The sequence below is a fragment of the Canis aureus genome, chromosome 1 (assembly GCF_053574225.1).
Source record: "Canis aureus isolate CA01 chromosome 1, VMU_Caureus_v.1.0, whole genome shotgun sequence".
Classification (NCBI taxonomy): Eukaryota; Metazoa; Chordata; class Mammalia; order Carnivora; family Canidae; genus Canis; species Canis aureus.
Genome location: NC_135611.1, coordinates 93,628,398 through 93,650,624, shown reverse-complemented (window position 1 = coordinate 93,650,624; position 22,227 = coordinate 93,628,398). Strand labels below are relative to the sequence as shown.

Here is a 22,227-nt window from a genome sequence, read left to right as displayed (position 1 = left end):
ATGTGTGTTTCTGTTCAAAAACACATAAATATTTAATATATATTGTTGAATGATGAACAATGAACTCCCAACCAACACTTAGGCCTGAATGAAGCTTGATCTAATGCACATGTATTTTCCATCTGGCACATCACAGCCTTCCTGCCCTGAGAATAGAAGTCAGCACTGTAGCACTGTGCCTGGGTGACATTTTAAACAGTGAAATTATCACGAAAAAACACAAAAATATGAAAAATGTGGCATAAACACACCACTAAAAGGACACTTGTTTGTAACAAGAGAGCTGAAGCAAGAAGGCAGAGCCTGGGGTACCTGGCTGGCTCTGTCAGTAGAGCATGCAACTCTTGATCTCAGGATCATGAGTTCAAGCCCTATGTTGGGCATGGAGCCTACTTAAAAAAAGAAAAAAGAAAAAAGAAAAAAGAAAAAAGAAAAAAGAAAAAGAAAAGAAAAGAAAAAGCAGAGCTCGGCCCTGTTCATCCTCAGCTGGGAGTGTGTGTCCTGGGTGACTTAAATTTCTCACCACTCCCTGTGTGTCTGAGAGTGATATGAGAGCATCGTGTTGACTTTGGGGTTACAAATACATTTTAGCAAGTAGTGACTGTATTTCCATCTCCTGCTTGCTCACAACTCTGCCCCTGCCTACTGGGGAAGGGGCGCAGGTGACAAGGTACCTTGGAAATGGCAGTAGTCATGATAGCGGTGACAGATGCTTCCGTCATGTTCATCCCTGGCTCACTGGGAGAACTTACTTCTTCACGCTTGGTTTTATACTGCATGTTGGAGGAAAAAAAAAAAAAGACCAGAGAAATCAACAAAATAAGAGTTTTTCCAGCCTCAGAGCCTATACCACAGGGATATGTTACTTCAGCTAAAGGAGCACCACTGAAAGCTTCTGCTTCTGTCGCCTTCTCTTGGCTCTGGGTTTTCATAGTACCTCCCAAGAGACTTTAGAGGCAAAAGTGGGGCCGAGAAGTCTAAACCCTGATTCCCACAGCTGCCATTCAATGATGTCAGAATGTTTTCTTTCATAATAAGGTACAAATTAACAGAGTGATAATGGGAAAGAAAGAACAGGTTTTATTTGGAGATGCTTTAAGAGACTGTGCAGGATCCTGTCAATCGTTGTGTTTCTATCTGTCTAGTCATTTGTTAATTTTACTCTGAGAGAAACACCTCATCACTTTGATAAAGGTAGTCACCATGATTTTCGGAAACATCAAGAACTACACAGCTGTTCCAAAGTCAACAGTCCCTTTAGGGCGGGGCCATGAGTAAGATTTCTGTTGAATTCCCTTCCTTCACCTTTGTTTGGTTCTGTCCAGCTTCAGCAGAGAGCTTTAAGAAAAAGCTAGTATACCATTACAGCAGGCAAAAATATCACCCCTCAGAGGCTCTGCCAACCTCGAGAACCTGACAAATGACCACTGTGGCAGAACCGTGAAGGCATCCTTGAAATAGAAGCAGTTGTGTGCCTCCTGGAGTTTGGCAGGGAGCAACTTCATGGCATCTCTGTTGGTACACACAGAGGTCTCTGTTCACACAATTTATGTAAATGAATTCAGCAGTTTGTGATAGACTCAGCTGTCTTCAAGTGCACATATAAACAAGAGAGAAGGGCAGCAAGGAAGTGGAGTGACGAGACCATGAAGCTTTCCTAGAGGAAAAATCATGGCTTTGTTACATGGCCGGGGGTGGGTGGGTGGCATGCCAGGAATGGGCACACACAAGGATTAAGGAAACTGGTCAGTTAATTTTCAGAATGTAAGATAAAAAGACTGAACCCCAGGACCGCTAAGCCCTCATGTGGGTTAGATATTGCTGTCCCAACATGAGCGAGGAAGGAAGGAGGAGATGGGGTTATTCCTGCAGGGTGCTGCTTCTGCAGACAGTCTAAGCTTCTTCACAAATACCATGTGGTCCTCCAAAAACAAGGAAAGGGAGCCAGCATCATATCTAATGGGGGACTTCTCCAGGGCCCAAAAGACCCAGAGACATGAAGCAGAGAAGTCACCTGAGATTGCTCTGCAGACACATTCAGAGGTACCTTTCCTGCCAGTTCGGATGGGCTCATGCCAGTTCTTGGGTCATAGCAGGACATAAAAAATCTTAATTGGTAAAGCAAAGAAGGGAGCAGCCTGAAGGCAAAAAGTCTTATTCTTACCTGCTGAAAACAGGCTTGGACAAGATTCTCAGGGAACATATTCCTGTTGGAGACATGAAAAGCAGTGTCACGTTAAGGCAAATTCTTTTTCTTTTTGGTCACACTCAATACCTTGGTGAACATGAGTAGAACATAGAACCAGTACTCTGGTTTCTCCTCTGGCCTCTCCTTTGCAAATACTTCCTTGGATTAAGATGTTTTTCCCCTGCCGAGCTTCAGCCAAGTCTAGAAAGCTCTCTTAAACAGCCATGGCTTAGCCGATTCACTGAGGAACTGAAACGCTTGCTGTCCTTGGCAGGTGGACACTCACAGTCAAGGCACCTCCTTAATACCCTGTATGCTTCTGTTTTCACCGATGAGAACACAGGCCTACTGAGAGCCCACTGCATAGGTTCCCAATTTCTTTATGCCAATTATGAATATAAGCATAATTATTGAATTAAAAATTATGTGAATCAATGAAACAGGAGTATGAAACAGAAGGCGTGTTTTTTTATAAACACTAAATGCAATGCCTAGAAACTCAACCAAGACAGGTGACTAAAATTTCTGTGGTTAAATCAGGTTCAGAGGGCCCCTAAATGGGAAGAAAAACTGGCATTCAGCTTTCTTTGCAGGTCTAAGGGTTCTGTTGTTCTACTTCAAGGAAATGGAACCTGGAAACTATACAAGATGCCTTTGTAAGGGTAGCAGGTGCAAGAGAAATGCTATGAAATTATAATCGACTGACACCCTGGAAGGAAAGACCTTGGCCCTATGTCAGAAACTGGCAAAAAAAAAAAAATGCATTTAAATTTTAAATGTCAAGGTAATATAATGCATGTCTGTCATTTTTTTTTTTTTTTACAATTCTCTATCTTAAAATTAACTGATTTTTAGCCCTGATTGCTTCCAATAAGAGGGTTTCTCCTGTACAATAAAAAAAATGTATTTCTTCAAGTGTGCTTCAGAACTGACCCCCAACCCAGCCTAGTATCTCAATGCAGTAAGTATACTTTCTGCATTTCTGTCCATTCAAAATCCAGACAGAGGAGCCTGTTCCTTCCCATCCCCTCTTGGCACCACGGTCTGGCAAGCAGGCCTGGCCATGTGATTTCAGGGTACGGGGCTAATTGAAAACACACAATGATTAAAAAACTATTAGAAGTTTCAAGATAGTGACAGCAGAGCAAGCATGGATCCCATGCGATCACAGTATTGCAGGTGGCATGCCTATGGAGCTGCCCCGCTGGCCACTCACCTGATCAGATCTAACATGGCATCCACTGTACTGACTTCGGGGCTGCTGCCTGTCCTGTCAATTTCATCCACTTTCTGGGACACACCAGGCTTGATGCTCACCACCAGCACGATGCCTGCAGCCAAGGAGAGTACCACAGAGCATTAGGAACCTTCCAGAACACCCACCCCCCCAGAGCATCCTTAGAACCAGTAGACATGGTGGTACCAAGCAATACTGGAATGAGGACTCCGAGATCCAGCCAAAATGCTGAGCCTCAGCTGGGACCTCAGCAGTGGCCTTAATTATTTTTCCATTTAAATGAACCAGAAGGAACTTTTCCCATTTTTCTTTCTTTTTTTTTTTTTTTAACTAAGTTGCATTCCAGAATTGCTTCTGGAGAGATGTGCTAATGAGAATTTTCTATTTTCTTTTCCTTAGCTTATGAGATCAGCCTAGGCAGGGGTTGGCATGAGGGTGATTCCTTTTCCAACTCAGGGCACTCATTCAATATCTTTATGTAACTCTTACCCACAGATGCTGGTTATTTTCCTGAGGTGTTTCCAAAACAAGCCCTACCTTCCTTCCATACCAGAAGCCTTCAAATATCTGGAAAGCTATTATATAATCCAAAAAAGGGCTAGGTTTAAGAAAAGTAGTATTCCCTGTGACACTCAGGGGATGGAATGAGAACAAATAGACTTTAGAGGGAGAGATGGCTCTTGTATTCCTGCTGTGATGAACCGTCTCAAGGGGGAGTATCTGCGAGTGCCATTTTGGAACTTGGAACCATGGGTTCCTGTCCTTCGGGGTGTCCAAGCAGAGGTGGGAGGCTGGAGATCAAGGCATAAGAGACTCCTTGACTGGAAGGGGAATGCCAGTCCACAGGGGCAGGATGTCCAGATGCTGAGCAGGTCAGTTTTGCCAGTGAGATGAGTCAGGGGGTGATACAAGGACCATGGTGGGTGTGGTCCCCTCTTCCCTCTCAGGCTTGCAGGAGAGACACACACTGGCTTTTTCTTTCATGCCTCCCTCCCCTCAGGAACCTCATGGGGAGATGGGGCTTTGGTTTAAGACAGGGTTCAGGCCCTCCCAGGTGCCCTAACACCTGGTGCCTAACACCACTCCAACCTCACCACATCCTAACAATCCATTAAAGCAGAAGCAGCAGGATCACGCTGGCTGATTCTTCCCAGCCTCTCTGCCCACTCGGGGCATCCTTTTTAAAATGTTAGGTCACAAAGGACGGACCACACTTTCTTCACAAAAGAATGCCAAACATACAAGAGCAGCTACATTCCTTTATTAGAACTTTCTCCCCTTTTCAAGTGGAATTTATATTTGGCAAGTGCTGTGAGCTCTCAGTACCATGTGGAATTTGAAATGCACCGAAATGCTATCTTTTTGGAAATATTTCACAATTAGACTCAACTCCACTATTACAGACTAATTATTCAGTTTACAGATTATATAAGCTCTTGACTTCACTTCCTTCTACTCAGTGAGCCTGATAAAGCACAGAACTGGCAACCTCTTTCTGTGCCTTTACTAGGGACATTCATCAGCAGTGCCACAGCTGAACTTCAGTCAGTATTATATTTTCTTCATGTAAAAGGTGCCTTGTAGACTTTAAGCCCAAAAGCTTCACGTTAGTTTGACAAAACTACTTTTTGAATGGAAAAAAAAGTGCATTTAAAAAAGTCCAACTACTTTGAAAGAAAAATTCACCATTATACAGAGGAATAAGGAATCAGAAATAGATCTTACCTAGAACTACAGCAATGACAGTGGTACAGAAATAATATATGACAGCACGTAGACCAATCTTCCCGGATACACTGGAATCCAGTGCAGCAACACCTGCAAGAAGGGAGGGGGAGATGTCAAGTTACATTAATTTTTTTAAAAGGTTTTATTTATTCATGAGAGACATAGAGAGAGAGGCAGAGACACAGGCAGAGGGAGAAGCAGGCTCCCTGCGGGGAGCCCAATGTGGGACTCGATCCCAGGACCTTAGGATCATGACCTGAGCCAAAGGCAGATCCTCAACCACTGAGCCACCCAGTCATCCCAAGTCACATTAATTTTTAAAAGAAGCGATTTCTAGGACTGGAGGTCATTCAATCTTCAAGATGTGAAATAAAGTGCTAAGTGCTGTCCTCTGCACCTGCTGGGCCTCACACATTTCCTCTGGATAAGATGCAACGGGCAAAGGAAGGTCTTCAAAATTGCCAACAAAGAATGCAGTCAGAAGAGAGGCAAGAGGTAATCTCCCTCCCCGCTCACCCCACTGCCAGCCAGTGCTCTTGGGGCTGATTATGAGACAGGAGCAGCTCCCCTCCCGCATCTGCTCTAAGAACTTCGTTAAAATTTGTATGTCACATCCCCCCACAGCCTTCAAGTCAGTATCCAGAAAAACCCTTCTGGAATTCAATACCCAGAAAGTTTATCTTGAAGCATGGAGACCATTCTTTCCTCAAATAATGAACATTGTAAAACTCACCCTTGTCTCCCTTTTGCCTCTTCTGTCAGGAAGCTCAGAGTCAACCAAAAAGATAACTTTTGTGTGTGATTATGAAAGTTAATATATGTTCGTTGTAACAATTTGAAAACAGGAAAATGAAAATCACTCCATCTCATCAACTGTCATTGATATGCTGGAGAATCTTCTGTCAATATTTTTTCTTGATTTTTTTCATAAACATAGTTGAGATAATTCCATAGTTTTTAATCCTCTCTTCCTCATACTGTATCATAAGAATTTTCTTGTTACAAATTCCCCTCCCAAGGGTAATTTTAATGGCTGCATGATCTTGTCATGGGACCATACCATAATGCATTTAATCATCCACTTATTGCCAGAGCTTTGGAGATACTCAGAGCCAACTTTAATAATAAATCACAGTAATTTCATTATTTATCCTGGCTGGCACATTTTCTTCTTCTTTCCATGATTTTCAAATTGCTTCTACCTTAACAACCTTATCGTGTATGGCTCTGTGAGACAAAATATCCATTTTCAAGCGGTATGATATAAATAAAGATTTCCAATTTAAAAGACTTACAACCACACTGTTAGCAGTAGTCTCAAAAGGTCTATGGTGGTCTCTAACATGACTGAACATCACCTGAAAAATGGAAGGGCTATCCAGAATGCCAAGGATAATTATGGAGGTGGGAGGCACACATCCCTTCTTGCTAGAAATCCTTGGCCTCCAGTAAAGATGCTTCTATAAAGGGAGCCAAATGATGCGGCTACCTGGATAGCTTCTGTGTTGGAAGACAGGGAAAGTGGAGAAGCAACCAAACCACCTTTTAGCTAACTGACATTTGAAGGTTTCAGACTGTACCCTGCCCGTTTTCCAAATGAGAACCACATATTGAGTCAAATTATCATCACAGAAAATTACTTGAAACTTCAGCACACGTGAGCTGTCCCATAACCACTGGCAAAGCCTGAAGTACCAGGCGGCAGGAAAAATGAAGAGGCTGGCATGAGGCAGCCCCAAGGAGAGGTAGTAAACCTGTAGGCTACTGGCATACACAGGTAGCTTGTGTGTTCATTCCTGACACCATAAAAGATCTATCCTTTTTTTAAAAAAGTGACTGGGGGATTATGCTTCTCACGTATCATTGTACATACTCCGTAAATCAGAGAAATCTGTAAGCAAGCTATCATCATCATGATGACAGAACAAATCATCTCTCACTGTAAACATGTCATTCATCCCAGCTGTTGATTGTTCCTCTGGAAGCTAATATTTTGACAGAAGGGGTTCTGGCCTCTTTAGCGACCACCCCACGATGCTGTAAGATCCCATTCGCCAAGGCTCGGGACAAGACTGTGCCATTACCATATGATGGGCATATTGCAACAGACACATCCTAGAATAACCCTGATGACAGATTCCATTATCTCTCTCTGGGAAAAATGCACTTTGCTGTGGTTGAGAAGACTTTCTTCTCATGGTAAGACAATTAAAAATAACAACTCTGCAAGAAACAACAATAGCAACAACAAAACATCAAGAGACAATGAAGGCCCCAACTCAGAATCTCCTATTTAGCTTTTGTCTCTTAAATGAAGAGGGGCACCGGGGTGGCTCAGTTGGTGAAGCATCTGTCTGCAACTCAGGTCATGATCCTGGGGTCCTGGGATCCAGCCCTGCACTGGGCTCCCCGCTCAGCAGGGATCTGCTTCTCCCCCTCCCTCTGCCTGCCACTCCCCCCTGTTCATGCTCTTTCTCTAATAAATAAGTAAAATCTTACAAGAGCAAACAATGCAAATATGTATGTTTGCTAACTACATATGAATATAAAATGTGGTCTAATATCCTATTTTAGAGCTCTGGCATGATTTCATGAACAATCCAAATAATTATTTATTTCACTCAAAATGAGTGATTAAAAAAAATTTCCAATTCAACAAAACTCCAGGTAACCTGTATCAGCACATGTAATCCTGGTCCAAGAGAGGATGTATATTTTCAGACATAGTGTCCTTGGGTAGATGTCTAATTTCAGTGGCTAACAGCCCCGAAGGTGCTGGCAAGTGACAGGCTTCCAGGGTAGCTGGAGACCTGTTCTCGGGTATGTGTTTTGTGCCCTCTCGGGGTTTTCTTCCAGCAGTGAAACAAATTAAATATATGTAGGTAATTGTTTCCAGCATATGTTAATATGTCTTAATTTGTCTTAATGATTTGGCCATGGGCTGATGCCTCTGCTTCTATTGCAGGACCCAGCTGGCAATAAAAGGCTTCATAATAATGAGATTCTTGGTGGAAACATCTTAAGCAAATGCATCCCCCAAAGCAGCCAGCCAGCTCCTCTCTGCTGGAGTACAGCAATTGTCTTGCAATTACTTTTGGGAAAGGCTTTATTTCCCGTTTCTCAAAACTACTTTAGTCCTACAATTCTCCTGGATAGATCAGGAATGTGTTCGAACCAATGATCGTCCTTCTCTACACTTTACCTCTAGAGTTACCCTTCTACCTCTCTAGTCATCACTGATTGGGGGGCAGAGCTGGCCCCCAAGTCCAGGTCTCAGATTATAATGTGCTGCTGAGGACAGAGCCTCCATAGATAACAGGAACATTACTGAATTTAACTTGAAGATAAAATGCCTGTCTGGATGCCCTACACAACCCATCTGCCAAAAATAGCAATAATGTTGATGGTAATTATAATAAAAACAATGATGACAATAAACACTGGGTAGTGGGCAATGACTGCAGGTTATGTGTGTCACCTTCTTCCATGCTCAATGGTGAAGCTGGGATCCCAACCCAGATTCGACCCCAAAGACCAAATTCTTTTTCTTTTTTTGAGATTTTTATTTATTTATTCATGAGAGACACACAGAGAGGCAGAGACACAGGCAGAGGGAGAAGCTGGCTCCCCATGGGGAGCCCGATGTGGGACAGGACCCCAGGATCATGACCTGAGCCAAAGGCAGATGCTCAACTGCTGAGCCACCCAGGTGTCTCCAAAGGCCAAATTGTTAACCACTATATGTCCTGCTGGCTCTATCCATAAGCTACCAAATTCTAGACCAGCACTGCCTCAGAGAACTTCTGCGATGGTGGAAATGCTCTGTTTGTATTGCCTGATGTAGTAGCTACGAGCTATGTGTAGCTAATGAGCACTTGAAATGTGGCCAGTGTGACTAAGGAATTTTCATCTTGCTTAACTGTGATTGATTGCACACGTGGATAATGGCTGCCATGCTGGACAGCACACTCTTTAGACCTTACCAGGGGATCCAGCATTTAGCAGGTGCTGAGTAATTTTGAACGAACAAACTTAAGCTTAACTCCAAAGTTAGTTACTAAAGTCAGTACAACCTCTTTACCTTGCCGGCTTGGGGCCAGGGGAGACACAAGGAAGAACCATCATCTCCTAGGATGCATTTCCATCACTGCACTGACCCTAAAGCCTGAGGCTTATTCTTCTCTGTGTCCCCAGGGCATGAAATAAGGTGCTTTATGAATTTTGTACTTGATGCTTTCCCTGTGACAGAAAAAGCTGCATTTAAAAAAATAGGTAATCCCCTCCTTACAATGTGAGCCCATTTCAAAGATCCACTCATGTGTCAGTGATTAGGAACTTAGCAGGTAGTCTCCTGAGAAACCACCTGCACAGGGCAGTTTGGTTCAGTCCCCAGAGTGACCAACAATAATGCTTTTCATACATGATGTGAGAACATATTTAGCATTTTAATGTTTCTCTACCTACCTTTTTTTCATCATTCTTTGCTCTCCCTGACCCTCTCCTAGCCTTTTAAATAAATTTTATGTACTAGACGTACACAGGTATTTTTTTACCTAAAAAGAGTACATTTCTCCTCCTTCACCCCAAATAGCCGGGATTTGCTGCCTTGGGGGGTAATACTGCTCCTGTTGAGAATGTGTGGTCTGGCTCAGTGGATGTCATGCAAATGGTACCTTAATCCAGATGCTGGACTCTGGAGACAGCACCTCTCCATCACTTCCTTAGTTACATGTAGCTCGTGGCTACTACAACGGGCAGCACAAAAAGACAACATGTCTACCAGCACCAGAAGTTCGATGAGGCAGCGCTGGTCTAGATTTGGTAGCACATGGATAGAGTCAGCAGGACATAATGGTTAAGAATATGGCCTCCATCACTTACTGGGGGGCATGGTCAAACAGCACGCTCACCTTCATTCCAAAAGGTGGGGCATCACTGTGCTTTATCCTGGGGTCTTACTCTCCATAGCTACCTGGATCCTCTGCTTTCAGGCCATGCCTCATGCCTGCTGAAGCCTGGTCACTCTCTTTGTGATCCACTCCCAGAACCCATTTCCTCTGGGTTCCTCCCTTTTTTTTTTTTTTGATCCTCGAAATCAGTTTATTTATAATTTCCTTCAATTGTGGGCATCTACAAACATTTTCCATCTTAAGAAAAGTCAGAAAAAGCAACTAACAGAAAAATAAAATTGCTGAACTATAGATCTTAGAGTCATCCAAGGTACATGAACTTTTTTAAGAGACTGTGGGACACGGAATGTTAATGATCTTCATTGTCAGGGAACTTCCTAAACTTTTGTCTGAATGCCTCATGCATCACTTGAAGCTCATTTCTTCTCATTGAACATTGACAGATGAGAGGGGAATGCACACTAACCCATCATAAGGCAGGGGTGACAGGGTCTGTACAGAAACCAGAGAAAGGGGCTTAAAACCATTTATGGGGGGCACCTGGGTGGCTCAGGTCATGATCTTGGGGTCCTGGGATCCAGTCTCTCATCAGGCTCACCACAGGGAGCCGGCTTCTCCCTCTTCCTATGTCTCTGCCTCTCTCTCTGTCTCTCATGAATAAATAAAATCTTAAAAAAAAAAAACATTTATAGCAATTGGACAGTGATTTTCCATTTGTTCAATATAACCACAAAAAGTAGGGCTAACATTTTGTAGGTCTTTGTTTTTTTACATCCTTACCTTGTAATTCATTTTTACTATAGTTTACAAAGATGACTGATCTGTGACAGACTGGAAATTTAAAAAAACTAGATCTCTCCCATCCATCTAAAAAACCAGATGCTTTGCAAAGCCCTGGAGCAGAGGATGGGTACTGGGGGTTTCGGAGGTGCCAGGGGTGCCACCAGGCTGAGATGATATGGCAGACAGACAGCATGTGAACTGGGCAGAAAAAGATGAGCAGGATTCTGACAAAGAGTGTTTGCTTGACCACAGGCTCCTGAACCTTCTCCTGGGCCTGTCTATGTACTTCCTGCAAAATCCAGGTTTACCAAGAACTCTGCTAGGCTAGTTTGACCAGAACCCCCACCCTCGATATCTGGTCAGTCTCCTTGTCCTCCAGCATCCCCCCAGGTGATGTCTGGCTACCCTGGCCTGCCTCCAGAAAGAATCCTGTGGGTTCAGTTTGGTCCGAATCCCCCAGTACCCCTGATGTTCTGTTTTAGTGACTCTCCACCCACTGACCTCCACCCTGCTCCTTGAAGATCAAATCCCATGTACGATGCTGTTTTCAGAGTTGAGCCCCACCTCTCTCCCCCCGACTGGCAAATCCCACTGCAGTGGCCCCCACGCCTATCACGATGGTCCGGAATAGTCTGTCCTACCACCTTTGACAGGTGTCACTGAGTTTTTGTTTTCTTAACAAGTCCAGTTTCCCAGTGAGCCCACAATTATCCTTCAAAACCAGGGACAGTCTGGAGGCTGGGCTGTGGCCTAGAAACAGGGACACCATCCAAGATTGCCCTTGGAAGTTAGGGGCACCTGCTTGGTCTTTATTTTAAGACCACACACTTACTTTTTTACCTTGGGAAGAAGCTCTGATGAGCTGGGGTGCTGGCTCCTGGCTAGAGTAGTAATAATCTATTAGAACTTTCTATAAAAACACCACAAAGGATGTAGTTGCCATGGGCTAAACAATAGCATGTTTTAAAAATAAACACCCGAGGGCAAAAGACTCCTCCGAGAACTCTGATTAAGCTACCACCCACTGGAGAACAAAGTTTTTGTGAAAGTCTCTCTCCACCTTGTCATTAAGGTGTCAAAATTAACTCCATTATTGGAAGGTTTTTTTTTTTTTTTTTTTCCAGTCTGACATTTGATGGTATGTCACGACTGGGAATGGACACAACATCCAAGAAACTCATTGTTGCACAGGAGTTAAAACCCTCTTATCCAGATGGTCCCTCTATCACCGTCATGGAGAAAAACAAGCATGGACTCAAATCCCAGGCTTCTCTTCTCAGACTCAGTTTCTCCATCTATACAAACACAAAGTTTCAATGCCTCTGTCTCCTACAGGGTAATTGTAAGGAGCAAAGCAAGTAATCTCGCACAGCTGCTGTGAAGATTAGAACCAGTATCTGTAACACACCGAGTACAGTGCCTAGAACTTAACTATACCAGTAAATAGCCTCATTACTGAATGAAATGATCAAATGGAAGGTATTCAGCAAATATTAATTAGCTCATTCATCCCCTCTGAATCCTTCTGTATTCCTTCATCAGATAGGTGCTAAAGAGATCCTTCTTCTTTTTTTTTTTTTTTTAAGGTTTTGTTTATTTATTCATGAGAGACACACAAAGAGAGGCAGAGACACAGGCAGAGGGAGAAGCAGGCTCCCTGTGGGGAGCCCGATGTGCGGGATTCAATTCTAGGACTCTGGATCACGACCTGAGCCAAAGGCAGATGCTCAACCACTAAGCCGCTCAGGTGCCCCTAAAGAGATCCTTTAAGAGCATCCGTCAGACCATTTCACACCCTGGTATGACCTCCAATGGCACGGATGATAAACTAGAAAATCCTCATGCTGGCTGAGGAGACCCTGATGGAAAGGTGCCTGCCTGCCCTCTTAGCCCAGGCTGTGCCACCTTCCCGCCTGGTCATCCCCCAGCCCTCACCTGAAGCAGACCCAGCTCCCTCCCAATTTGCAGGGACTCCTCTCTCTGCCCCATTGCCTTCCCTCTACTCTTCACTTGTCTACTTTCAAGACTTTTCTTGGGGCTCCTTCCCTGAGTCACCAGGCTAAACCAGGCTCCTCTGTTTCCTCACCTGGCACCCTGCTCATACATGTTTCACAAGTTGTATTAATAGGCTCATTATTTATCTCCATCTTTTGCACTAGACTGTAGCAAGCAGCATGGAGGGCAGGAGACCCAGATGTCTGCGTGTTCAGCAATGCATAGCTAGTGCCCAGCATGTAGAAGGAGCTTGATTAACATGTGTTGGTTGAATGGTTGAACACCTAGTTATTTATGGTTGCTGCCCCAGACCTGAGGGAGGCCTCAGTTTCTGGTGCCTGGACAGCAGAATGTTCCAGAACAGAACTCAAGACTGCACCAGTCCCAGGTCCTACTCTTATGATCTGTGTGATCTTGGAACAGGCCTTGGAACTGTCTCTGAGGATGGAGACTGTGTCCCACTCACCTTACTACTTCATTGGGTTGCTACAAGGATTAAATGAACAAGTTCATTCCCCAGGGAAAATAAGGCTAGATATGACCTCACCTTGTTTTCCAGGACACAAGAACATCTCTGCTTCTTGGATTAATACCCCTGGGATGTGACAGGGGAAGAAAAGAGGCAGAAGGGAGCATGCACTGTGCACTCCTCGCCCATGACATCTACTTTTCTTAGAGGCATCTATACAAAGGACTCCCTGAAAATAGGTTATATCAGCACCTTAGACTCTTCTGTGAAGTTAACAAAATACACTGGTCCTTGGGCAGAACCAATTAAAGGTCACTTTGCAGCCTCTGTCAGCAGGTCCACATTTGAAGTTCAAACATGTGTCAAGAAGCAGTGGGCCAGTCTTCTGGTCCTCAGCCATTCAGGGAGCTGTTTTCAACTTTTTTTTTTTTTTTTTTTTTGTTTTTTATTACCATGGATCTTGGTGGTATTTGTAGTGGGGACCAATTTTTTAGAAGACCCCATGAGCTTCTGAAGGATGCTTATGGTTCAGTAAGAGCATTAAACACATCTCAGAGGATCTAAGGAACTCAGCCATCCTCTTCAAAGTCCATACAAATGCTTTGACATCAGGACAGCTAACAGCTCAGTGAAACTTCTTTTTTTTTTTTTTTTTTTTAAACCACAACCTAATTATTATTGGGCTTTTTGCTTCTCCTTATTCTATAAAATCAGTAGCTCAGGATTCTGGGTAGAAGCCACTTGTATGCCGGTGAACTTCACAGTTTATTACAAAGAGTAAGTCTTTTTTAATGTTTTCCTTTCCGGAATGAATGCATTGCATGTACCTGCATCTGTAGGGCTCAATTCTAATACTGGCTCTGTAGCTTCTAATGCCAAGGCAGGGACTTTTTAGAAACTTCTGACAGTATCAGGCGTACCACGACACAGTACTACTATTTTCCTATTTTACAATTGAGGACAAGTTAAGTAACTTGTCAAGGTTTCACAGCTAGCAAATGGCAGAGCCAGGATTTGAACCAGGCAGTCTGGCTCCTTGGTCTGCACACTTAACCACTTGACTCTCCTGCCTCTCTGTGACTGGTACTGACAAGGTTCTTTGCCTGACTACAACTTTGTCAGGCTCCTGGATCTTCTCCCAGGCCCATCTGTTTATTTTCCTGCAAAACCTAGTTTTCGTAAGAACTCTGCTAAGTCAGTTTAATCAGAACCTGGTATCTGATCACTCTGCATACCTAATCAGGCTCCCCATCCTCCACCTTCCCCCAGGTGATGTGTAGCCACCCTGGCCAGCCCTCAGCAAGAATCTTACTAGGTTGGTTTAGCCAGAATCCCTCTCATGGTTTCTCTTATGATTTTCCATCCACTGACTCCCCTCCCCTGGCTCCTTGGCTATCAGTTCTCACTTGCTGAAGCTGTATTCAGAGTTGAGCCCCATCTCTCTCCCCCACTGCAAAATCCCATCACAACGGTCCCCATACCTATTGTGATGGTCCTGAATAAAGTCTGCGTTACCACCTTAACATGTGGCATTAAATTTTTTAACAATCCTTTCCCACCTGAAGCTCGTTCAGGGTGTTCCTTTGCAGAGAAGGGTGACCACCTGGTAGTCACTGCTGTGACTTGCTCCCCATGCCTAGACATGTCCCTGATGAAGGCACGTGCTGGCCTTTCTGTCCCCACCCCTCTCCCCTGTGTTTCTAGTACTGTGCTCAAAGTCTCACTGTCCTTGAGAGGCCATGTTATCTGCTGTTTTCTTCTGCCTAGAGTCCCTGCTTCCTTCATCTGATTCTTAGGTTTCTTTCAAGACTCCACTCCAGCGTCCCCTCTACCAGCCTCATTCCTACAAAGCACTTATCACCGCATTTTTTTTTTTTTTTTGCTGGGACAGGACCTCTATATTGTATGTGCCTAGCATAGAGCCTGCGACAATGAAGATGGAATGAATGAATGAATGAGTGAGTTGTATCCCAGGTCCATGCATTTAACACACAGGAAGTTTCTTAGAGTCTCTGCATGGCATTTCATTCCTTTTTTTTTTTTTTAAATATTTATTTATTTATTATTCATGATAGAGAGAGAGAGAGAGAGAGAGAGAGAGAGGCAGAGACACAGGAGGAGGGAGAAGCAGGCTCCATGCCAGAAGCCCGACGCGGGACTCGATCCCAGGACTCCAGGATCGCACCCTGGGCCAAAGGCAGGCGCTAAACCACTGAGCCACCCAGGGATCCCTCCTTTTTTTTTTTTTTTTTTTAAGAAAAAAAATCAGGTTAACTTCTAGTTGAACAGAGCTGTGAGCCAGTGTAGTCACAGTATAGGCAGAAGAGAAAGCTTATTCATGGCTGATTCTCGGGGCCTTCCTATCTCAGTGAGACTTGGTTGCACCTCTTGCCACTTTTCATTTGATTACTGTGGCAAGTGGCATTTTCATTGTAGGAGTTCCACTCCTTACACGTTATGTGCCAGTTTCCTCTTTGGAGAAAAGGCATTGTAGATGTCGAATTATTGCATTAAGTCCTCTGGCTTCCATAACTGTGTTCTAACTCCATGCAAATTTCCTGATGACCTTAGGGAAATGTTTAATTCATGTGTGCAAAGCTGCTTAATTCATCTTATTTTCTCACTTCCCCAACAAGGCTTGGGAAGGTTAAAAGAAAAAAAGGCACTTAAATTCAGGCAGAACCCAGTGGTTACAGATGTTGCAAAGGAAGCAAGAAGCTCCTTTGTCTATATGGTTTTAGGCTACAACCCTGCTTTCCTCAGCATGGAGCTTGACGTTTATAGGCCACCTTGAAATAACAATTTTCTAGCGATTAAAGTACAAAAAAAGCATCAATCTTTCCAGAAAGCATGCATACTCCCCTGCCCCCACCAGCTGACATTGACACTAAACACTCTTTGCTCCCTAATGGCAAGGGGTATAACCAAGTGAAGTGATACATGAGTCTTCCACTCTTGTACCTTCTTGCCCACACGGGGATTCATGAATCCAACCGGCTCCCTGCGATCCATGAACAGGTGAGTGGCAGGCATCTCATCCTCTCACAAGTGCTTTTCTCTTTGTTTTCACACAGTTGGGTTAACAAATGTTGAATTCAACTGAACCGTGTTAAAAGTGGGCACATGCATGGTTCTTCCCACTGGAGGAAGGTACACAGGTACACAGCTGCTTATGAGTAAATGAATACACAGCTTAAAAAACAATGGAGCCCACACCACCAGACCACACTATCCAAGCGTGTCATCACCTGCAAAGCCTGAATTTAAAAAACAGGCTTAGTGGTTGAGCATCTGCCTTTGGCTCAGGTCATGATCCCAGGGTCCTGGGTCATTCTCCCTCTGCCTATGTCTCTGCCTCTCTCTCTGTGTCATTCAAGAATAAATAGGTAAACTTAAAAAATGAAAAACAGGCATCTCCAAATACCTTGACTGACTTCACTCATCCTGTTCCACCCTCCATCCCTCCTCCCTCTGTGCCTCTTTGGAGGCATTTACACTCATTACTTGATATGAGTAGTGATTGCTTCCTGTGATTTATTTTGCCACATGGATTCCACCTCAATGACACTGTATCTTGAGAGTTTGACTCTAGCCTTGTTCTTCATCTGGACCAGCTGCTGGCTGGCCTCCTGTTATCAAAAATAAATGCTTTATTGACACACAGCTATGCCCATCACTTACATATTGTTTATGGCTGCTTTTCTGTGACAGCCAGTTGGGAAGTTGGAAACCACATGGTTTGAAAAGCTAAAATATTCACTATCTGGTCCTTTACAAAAATGTCTCCAGCCCCTTGCTTGTTAGAAAACCAACTTACAGGCATATTCTACAGCTGGCTGTTGTTTAATAAATACTGTTTATATCTAAGCCTCTGTAAGACTTAATTTTTTTTTTCTTGGTTAAAAAGTAGTAGAAAAATCTCTGGCCTTAGAGCTGAGATCAAGCCCTCCAAAATTGGAAATCCTAATGTAGAGGCTGGAGTGACAACCATCTAAATTTTGTAACAAGTTTGTTTGTTTCTTTGTTTTTTAAATCATTGAAAGGTAGAGTCTGACATTTATCCTTGAAGGAGCTCCCCACAACTGTAAATCCAATATCCAACCAGTGCTCTTGTCAAAATAGGAAGGTCATCAATAAGCAGAATGCAAGTGTTTTCTACCAAAGTCTGTTTTTTTTTTTTTTTTTAAGATTTTATTTATTCATTCATGAGAGACACACACAGAGAGAGGCAGAGACACAGGCAGAGGGAGAAGCAGGCTCCATGCAGGGAGCCCGATGCGGGACTCAATCCTGGGACCCCAGGATCATGCCCTGGGCTGAAGGCGGTGCTAAACCATTGAGCCATCTGAGCTGCCCTTCTACCAAACTCTTATGTTTGGTACGTGACTTGCTCAGGAGGTGAAAACGGTACTAGGACCCAGGGACGCAATGGCTTGGTCTTTTTCTACCAAAGTCTTTTTTTTTGGTTTGGTATGAATTTGGAATGTACTGCCCTGCAAACTGATGTGGCTTCTTGAGGAGCTGACATCTGCAGGAAATCCAGATTGAAGTGCCACACGAATGAGTAGGAATAAGCGTCTTGCTCCCAAGAGAGACGGTGCACATAAGAACTGGCATGGATTCAGCATAGTCCAAACTCCCAAATCCTGCAAGTTGGGTGGGAATGCCCTAATCTGTCAGGTGCTAATGGTACCTATTCTAGTGTGAGTCTCCTGATGGGGCCCCCAAGGTAAACCATCCCTTTGTGGCTGTGAGGAGGGTTGCCTCTCAAGTGGATATTCCTTGATGGCGGTCATCCCAGGAAGAGGTTGCTCCTGGGTCAGGACAGGAAGACCTGTGTGATGTGAAATTTTTTCTTTTCAAAAACCTAGTGTCAGGTGGTGGGGTCTGGGATGTGGTAAGGCCTAGAATATCTTCAGGAGGAAGAAGAGGCTGGAAGCTAAGCAAAAGGGGAGCCCTCTTAAGAGACCCTGGGACTCTCAGAAGACCTCATCGAGGAGCAGCTGGGTGTCACTATTGGTATTTCCCCTAATTTCACTTTCCAATCTTTCATAAAGCTTTATCCCAAGGAACAGCCTGGTCTTGGCCATGCTATAAAGAATTAGGTTCTCATTCCTATGTTAGGATAGAGGAGCAAAGGGGGAGCTCTTCAGCATCAGAGGGGTGGCGGAAGGCACAGGAGACACCAGGAAGGGGGCAGCTGTGTTTGGCAGAGCACTTCTGGCCCAGGTGGTGGGGGCAAAGAGGCTGGAGTACAAGAGTTAAGGACCTCTTCCTGCCTACAGCTGAGGTGCCATCTTGGAAAGACGGTCAGGGAAACTCTGGGAGTGGCTGTGGAGGGGCTGTTCCCTTTCCTGTGCTGGTCATAGGAGGCTCAAATCATCATCATCATTTGCGTATTAAAGAAAACGTGCTCCGAATTTAAACTCACTGGCTGGTGAAATGTGGACCAGGATTTTCCAGAGCCGCAGTTCTCATGTACCGAAGCCATTTCCCCTGCTATTCCCCTGGTGGTTTGGTACAAATACAGCTTAGAAACAAATCCAAACGTTAATAGGGCCCAAACAGTCTGCACATCATACGAGTGTGTCTCTCAGGATGTAAGTTATGGGAAGGATTCTGTTAGTGCCTACACTGCCTGTCTCTGAAAGTGCCTTGAGATTTTGTCTACCATGCCTTTGTTTTTTTTTCAAGATTTTATTTATTTGTAGAGAGAGAGAGAGAAAAAGAGAGAGAGAGGCAGAGACACAGGCAGAAGGAGAAGCAGGTTTCATGCAGGGAGCCCGATGTGGGACTCGATCTTGGGTCTCCAGGATCACACCCTGGGCCGAAGGCAGGAGCTAAGCCGCTGAGCCACCCAGGCATCCCTTTTTTTTCTGTTTTAACTAAATTCTAGACATTCTGTTATCTTATTCCTACATAATTCCGTATGCATTAAAAAGGACATTTTCTTACATAACTAAAAGCCATTATCACTAATAAAATTATCAACAAATTCAAATTTCCTCAATTAATGGGACATCTTACCCTCATCATCATATGAAGGTGGTTCTTTTTTTTTAAAAAAAAAAAGGGACACCGGGGTGGCTCAGCAGTTGAGCATCTGCCTTTGGCCCAGGGCGTGATCCTGGGGTCCTGGGATCGAGTCCCACATCGGGCTTCCTGCATGGAGCCTGCTTCTCCTTTCGCCCGTGTCTCTGCCTCTCTCTCTTCTTGTCTCTCTCATGAATGAATAAATAAAACCTTAAAACAAACAAACAAACAAACAAACAAACCCCCAAAACACAGCTATAAATTAAGTATTTTTATGTCAGCAAAGGCTTTGATGGCAGAGGGTTCTTTTTTTTTTTTTTCCCCTACTTGTTAATTCACTAAGAGTTTCCTTTACGCAGAAGTACAGGCTACTAGTCATAGATCTCAATTTTTGTTTCTACCTCTAATTTATGTATCACAAGGGAATTCATTTAATTCTCCCCAGCTTTCAACATGCATCTTCCTTTGTCCTAATAAGTGTATAAGTTATTGATCTGCTGGATTTATAAAGGCTCTTGAAAAGTGAAAAATGCTCTTCTTGTGTATTTCCACAGCCACTCTGTGCTTTACCCTGCTGGCTCCGTGCTGGGTGAGGAGGCTGAGGACTACTGGGGGTTTGGGAGAGGACCACACACCAGGGAAAAGGTGATGCAGAGGTGCAGGGGCCGGGAGCAGAGCCGAGGAGGAGAGAGGCAGGGAAGCTGCCAGAGGCAGCGATGGAGGATCATAGAGCAGAATCCACCCCAGTCTCTCTCTCTCTCTCTCTTTTTTCTTAAAATACAGGGACCTGCCCTACAACCCAGCAATTGCACTGTTGGGGATTTACCCCAAAGATTCAGATGCAATGAAACGCCGGGACACCTGCACCCCGATGTTTCTAGCAGCAATGTCCACAATAGCCAAACTGTGGAAGGAGCCTTGGTGTCCATCGAAAGATGAATGGATAAAGAAGATGTGGTTTATGTATACAATGGAATATTACTCAGCCATTAGAAACAACAAATACCCACCATTTGCTTCAACGTGGATGGAACTGGAGGGTATTATGCTGAGTGAAGTAAGTCAATCCGAGAAGGACAGTGTATGTTCTCATTCATTTGGGGAATATAAATAATAGTGAAAGGGAATAGAAGGGAAGGGAGGAGAAATGTGTGGGAAATATCAGAAAGGGAGACAGAACATAAAGACTCCTAACTCTGGGAAATGAATTAGGGGTGGTGGAAGGGGAGGAGGGCAGGGGTGGGGGTGAATGGGTGACGGGCACTGAGGGGGCACTTGACGGCATGAGCACTGGGTGTTATTCTGTATGTTGGCAAATTGAACACCAATAAAAAATTAATCTATTAAAAAAATAATAAAATAAAATAAAATTCTAAAAAAAAAAAAAATACAGGGAGCCAGCTTCTCCGTCTGCTGTTTCTCTGCCTCTCTGTGTCTCTCATGAATAAATAAAATCTTTTAAAAAAAGAGAGAAAGGAGGGAGGAGAAAGAATTTGAAAGAGAGGAAGAGCAAGAGAGAGGAGAGAGAGAGAGAAAGAAAATACAAAACCAACAAAACAAAAATAACAAACACCTGTTTGCCTTGAAAATGTAAAGAAAGCATGGTGAGTCATGTTTTCTTACTATCTCAATCTCACATCATTAAGCAGTTTTCATCCCAACTTTTTAAAAATCCACATACATTTTGATAAATTTTGGATTGTACACAACACTGTTTTATCTTCCTATTTGATACCATGTGAGGAACATATCCATATGTCATTTAATGTTTTCAAAACAAGGTTTTTAATAGTTGCAGAGAATCATAACTTAGGGGTATAACTTACATTTAGATTGCTTATAATTTGCCACCATGATTTAAAAAAAAAATGTTACCATGAACATTCTTGTACCTAAATCTTTGAACAGATTGCTGATTATTTACGAGAAATTCTGAGAAACAGAATTACAAAGTGGAGAGACCAGGACATGTTCCAAGCTGCACCCCCCAGAAGTTTGTTCCAATTAATACAATAATCAAAAATGTATGAATGAGCCAGTTTCCCCACAATCTTGCTAATACTAGTAATATTGTTTCCCCTTTAATCTGACAATTTAAATCATGAACATGGCATCACTGTTCCCAGGCTGCTCTGTTCACGTTCCCTTAATCTTTGACTATTTTATCACTCCAGGGCAACAGTATGGATAGGGGTTCTGGTCGGTCTGTCTCTCTCTCTCTGTCTCTCTCCTGTTTAACTGCTGGGGGTTTGCTAAAGGAAAAATGTAGAAATGTCCAGACCCGTGCTACAGCCTCAGAAAGCAGCTGGGCTATGTGAGCAGAGTGCTGAGGGTTGCAAATTATTTTCCTAGATTATCTACAAGACTGAGCTAGCACGCAAAACAGCCAGACTGCAAAAATACCACTAATTATTGACTGCCAAGAGTGGTACATATTTCAATATCTGATATTATACTCGCATATCCAAACATGTATTTTTACCTTTTCTTCTAAAACCCAGTTTTGTGTACGAGTTTTGGATCTGTTGCCTAATTTGGATCAACTTTCCATACATCCCTCCCATAGAGCCAAATTCTATTTTTAGGTTTTTGAAAAGATTTTACTCATTTGAGAGAGAGAGAGAGAGAAGATGAGAGAGAGCATGCATGAGTGGAGGGAGTAGCAGGGGGAGAGGGGAAAGCAGACTCCCTGTTGAGCAGGGAAGCCTGCTGACCTGGGAATCATGACCTGAGCTGAAGGTAGATGCTTAACTGAGTGAACCACCCAGTTATCCTATCTATTTGTTTTTAAGAGAGAGAGAGGTGGGGGTAAGAGAGAGAGAGAGAGAGAGAATCCCAAGCAGGCTCCACACTCAGCAGCACAGAGCCTGATGTAGGGCTTGAT

At 43.7% G+C, this 22,227-nt stretch overlaps 1 protein-coding gene across 1 annotated transcript in view; it reads right to left on the bottom strand.

The window, feature by feature from the left end:
• SLC1A1 (solute carrier family 1 member 1) overlaps nucleotides 1–22,227 on the bottom strand; it is a 79,674-nt gene that overhangs the window by 17,021 nt on the left and 40,426 nt on the right. The window contains exons 3-6 of the mRNA XM_077909084.1: nucleotides 5,151–5,243; nucleotides 3,405–3,519; nucleotides 2,165–2,207; nucleotides 675–773 (exon numbers count right to left, since the gene is read on the bottom strand). Of these exons, the coding sequence (XP_077765210.1) occupies nucleotides 675–773; nucleotides 2,165–2,207; nucleotides 3,405–3,519; nucleotides 5,151–5,243 (350 nt within the window). The remainder of the gene's footprint in view (nucleotides 1–674; nucleotides 774–2,164; nucleotides 2,208–3,404; nucleotides 3,520–5,150; nucleotides 5,244–22,227) is intronic.